Below are 4,444 nucleotides of genomic sequence, written 5' to 3'. Positions count from 1 at the left end.
TTCTTAAATGTACACATTAGTAATGAGGTGTAGATAGTTGACCGTAGATTAATGATTGGAGAAGTTTGTCGGGGGGTGCGGTCAGCAAAGAACAACATAAATAAACAAAACCATATTTATTTATTTTACAGTTGAGAGCCTACCTTCTACGCCACAACCCCTGACGAAGACCAGAAACTCAGGTCGAAACGTCGGCATAAAATAAATAAATATGGTTTTGTTTATTTATGTTGTTCTTTCCTGACCGCACCCCCCGACAAATTCTCCAATTACACATTAGTAGAGGTTGCGCTCAGAATCAAATTTCTTAAAGTATTTCCTACAGCTGTAAAATGATTTCATGAAGGTTCTGCCTGAAGTTAATTGAAAGATTGAAATGATTTCATGAAGGTTCTGCCTGAAGTTAATTGAAAGATTGAAATGATTTCATGAAGGTTCTGCCTGAAGTTAATTGAAAGATTGAAATGATTTCATGAAGGTTCTGCCTGAAGTTAATTGAAAGATTGAAAATGAAATTCTGTTAATGATATAATAACATTTCATAAAAAAGGAATATAAATATACAGCGTGTTTTAGGGTTAAGTGGCCAAACTCAAAATATGAACTAAGTACATTAAAAGAAGAAAGAAATTTCCTCTGAAGGTATTTCCGCAAACGATTTGTTTAGGAGATATTCACACCTAAAGATTTTCATTGTTATGAATTATTTACGTTATATGAAATAAATAAAACGTATTTATTTGTTCTAACTACTTTATTAATTAAATGTAAGCATTAAGATTCATATTAAATGTTTTTAAAATGATTTCGTCACATTTACCCTTCGACGTAAACCCATGACCTCTTGCCCTACAATATCCTTTAATAATACCCCACTTATTCCTGTCGAACAGATCCGTTACTTAGGACTATATCTCGAAAAACGACTGACTTGGAATCCTCATACAATACTAAAAAGACAAGAAACTGCTCGTCAATTCCTGCTATTGTAACATTTACTAGACAAACGGTCTAAATTGCCAATCCACTACAAAAGACTGATCTACATGACTATTATAAGGCCTATCTGGACATACGGAGTTGAGCTTTGGGGCTCCACTAAACCATCAAATTCCTCCAGAATCCAATCCTTACAGTCCAAAATCCTTCGTAAAATCCTTAATGCTCCTTACTTTGTCACAAATCAAGTCATCCATCAGGACCTCAATGTTCCATATGTTGCCGATTTGGCTAGAACCAGATATCGTTCCTTTCATAATAAACATCTCAAATCCACTTGTTTCTAACCTGGCTTCTCCTTCATTACCTAATAATCCTCCTAGGCGTCTGAAAAGAAGATGGCCTCGAGATCTTCTTCTCTAGAAATGTTATTGGAGTTCTATCAGTGGGTAGATTCTCCACATGTTTTTATCATGTTACTATGTCACCTACTGCAAATTTACTTGTTGTATATATGTGTATACAGTTGTAAATATCAATAAATAAATTATTACAAAAAAAAAAAAAGTGATTTCCTTGAGCATTAAGACAGGCTCAGCATTTTCTTGTTCAGCTGCAGAGACAGAACTGGGTTATTGCCTTTTACAAACCGATAAATGTTATTAACAACCCCCCCCCCCAATGCTGATTCCAAATAGTATTAATCCTTATGTTGTCTATTGTTTTTATACAGTTAGGGATAAAATGCCATATTAATATTCTATCTTATCCATCTCCTAACAAAGCGTCCCATTGAACAACATTTAATATGAATCTTAAAAGTTTACATGTAATTACTAAAGTACTTAGAACAAAGAAATAGATTTTATTTATTTCATATAATTAATTCATAACAATGAAAATATTTAGGTGTGAATATCTCCTAAGCAAATCGTTTGCGGACATACCTTCAGTGCAATTTTTTTTCTTGTTTTGAGGTCCTTAGTTCATATTTTGAGTTTTGCCACTTAATTCTGAAACACCCTGTATAATTGTCAATAGCATAGATATGGGTTGGTTGTGTTAGTGATATTGAATGAAACAAATACAATTTTGTAAAAAAATAAATAATAAAGAAAATATAAAAAATTAATTATTTTAAACTGAACAAAAACAATATCTTCTTTTTAAAAAAATTGTGTTTTATATTTGATCATAAATTAATAATAAAAATATTAAATAATTAAGGAGTGAGTAGCTCAAAGGTAAGACACAACGCTGCTAACTCCAAGGATCCAGGTCCTCCGGCTGATTCCGGATTCGTATCCGGCTGAGCCAAATAATTGTCTGTTTCATTGTGGGTGTGAGTCAGTTCTGTGAGTTGAGGAGCCCACATAACCTCATGAAGTGGGTATCTTAATTTGGTAAAAATCTGGCAGACGAGCGTAATTCTGACCATTCACCTCCTTGCACAACCGTAGGATAAAAGCTCACTAAGTAACTCCGCAGTAAAGGAAGATACCATTCATTCTGTGGCAACCTGCACTGTTGAATGCAAACACAAAGAATAGACAGTTTACGACTTTTGAACTCTTCGCGAAATCCTGCGCCTTCCTATACCGAAAGGATCTATGATAAAACGAATTTATAAAATTGGTTATTGAATTAAGATACCTATGAATGAAGATATTCTAAAACATATTTATAAAATACACAAACATCAGAAGATTACGATATATTACTAATTTTATACCGTGACCATGATTTTCTTTTATTTAACCATATCTTATCACAAGTGAATCAAGGATTTCGCCGATAACCAATCGCTGATCCTAAAGATCAATTAAGCAAAATCCAAGAGTTATACCATGATCCTTTCCTTAATTCGTTAATCTTAAGGAGATGTTTGCGTCTCTATACCTCCACAGTCTTACAGTTCAATATTATCTGTATTCAATAATTTAGTGCAGTAATAGCTATGCGGATATATCTCGTATTACTGTTATACGGTGAGTGATTTTTTTTTCATAGACCGTCTAATTAGAAAATTAGAATAAAAAAATGGCGGCTGTTTCAGAGGATACAATAACTTATTATTTAGTTCTCTTAAACAAAATAAAAGGATGTTGTTTATTTTCTGTAGAAAATAGTTCAATTTTTATCTTTAGTATAGAAGAGATACAGTGAATGTCATTAAAAAGTAAATATTGAAGTATTTAAGGTCCACTCTCTCCCAACTTTATTTTATTCGTAAAAACCTTAAATTTTCGCTCATTTTTCATTCTGGATTATATATCCTTAAAACTACATAGGACATTATTTAAAGTAGAGTAAATGTTCTAAAATCTTTAATCTAATCTAATCTCTTTTTCTTATTTTTTTAAAAAAAGTAATATTGTTTCCAAATAATGAAAAATCAATATTATGTATATTCATTTTAGCGAATATAATGAAAACCTCTAGTTCTACCAAGATACATGTTGCTAATTACAATTGTAGTAAATTAACTAGCTTCACTTTAGGCGATAATTTCCATCTATATGTCCCTTAGTTCATGAGATATAATTTTTGGTGACAATTTATCATAAAATTTTGACAATTTATTTTGGGGAATATAATGAAAACAGTTATTCCTACCCTTTCCACTGCTTCTCAATTAAGAGCTAATTGACATCTCTAAGTCCTTCGTAGGAGTACAACTTTTCGTCATATCTGCTAAAATTAATTCACAGAATATCGATTTTTCGTGATTTGGAAAGAAAAAAAAATGTTACTTTTTAAAAAAACAATATCTCCAGGAGTATTGAACTCGTGAACAACTATATTAGAGCTTATATTGTTGCAGATTTCGATTAATTTTATGATTTTCTATTAAGCTTTTTCGTGTTGTAGGTTGTTTTGAAGATATAGAGCTCCGAATGAAAAAATAATTTGTAGTAAGATTTAGGAACAGCCGCCTTTTTTATTAGCTCACACTATGGTTGGTAGATTCATCAATTTGACTATTAACCACTGGAACTATTTCTTTGATTTCTTGTTGCATTATTATTTTATTCGGTTTAGTTACGAGATACTTAGACACAGTGAATAATGACTAGGAATGTTAAAAAATCTCTCCTGATAATTTTAAAGGATTTAAGTCCTTATCCTTGGATTCTCGGGAGACAAAAAGTAAAGTTCAGAAAATTTTGAATAAAAACATATCCCTTCAATACAGTTTTTACCTCGTTAATATCATAATATATAGCTCAAATCCTTTATACCATTCGATAGAGAATATTTTTCTCGGTTCGACAATGTACTTATCTCAACATCGGAATTTTTTGGACTGAAATTGTTTATTCTTATCAGTGTAGAAATATTCACACATACATATCAATAGGTACTTATATCGTGTCAATGGCAAAAACTGGAATTCAAAATTATTCACGATTCTAATTTCCCTTACTTTATTTACCTGTTGTAAACACGATCATGTGACCTACCTGTTGTGAACACGATCATGTGACCTACCTGTTGTGAACAC

General features: G+C 31.6%; 1 protein-coding gene across 1 annotated transcript in view; it reads left to right on the top strand.

Moving 5' to 3' along the window:
* Nucleotides 1-2,765: 2,765 nt before the first annotated feature.
* Nucleotides 2,766-4,444, top strand: part of LOC106678263 (uncharacterized) — a 4,795-nt gene continuing 3,116 nt past the window's right edge. Inside the window, exon 1 of the mRNA XM_014416682.3 lies at nucleotides 2,766-2,927. Coding sequence (XP_014272168.1) covers nucleotides 2,897-2,927 — 31 coding nt within the window. The 5' untranslated portion in view covers nucleotides 2,766-2,896. The remainder of the gene's footprint in view (nucleotides 2,928-4,444) is intronic.

Source organism: Halyomorpha halys, unplaced genomic scaffold (genome assembly GCF_000696795.3).
Source record: "Halyomorpha halys isolate HHAL.00 unplaced genomic scaffold, Hhal_1.1 Scaffold131.1, whole genome shotgun sequence".
Lineage (NCBI taxonomy): Eukaryota > Metazoa > Arthropoda > Insecta > Hemiptera > Pentatomidae > Halyomorpha > Halyomorpha halys.
The sequence above is the reverse complement of the archived record's forward strand: the minus strand, read 5'-3'. Positions and strand labels throughout refer to the sequence as shown.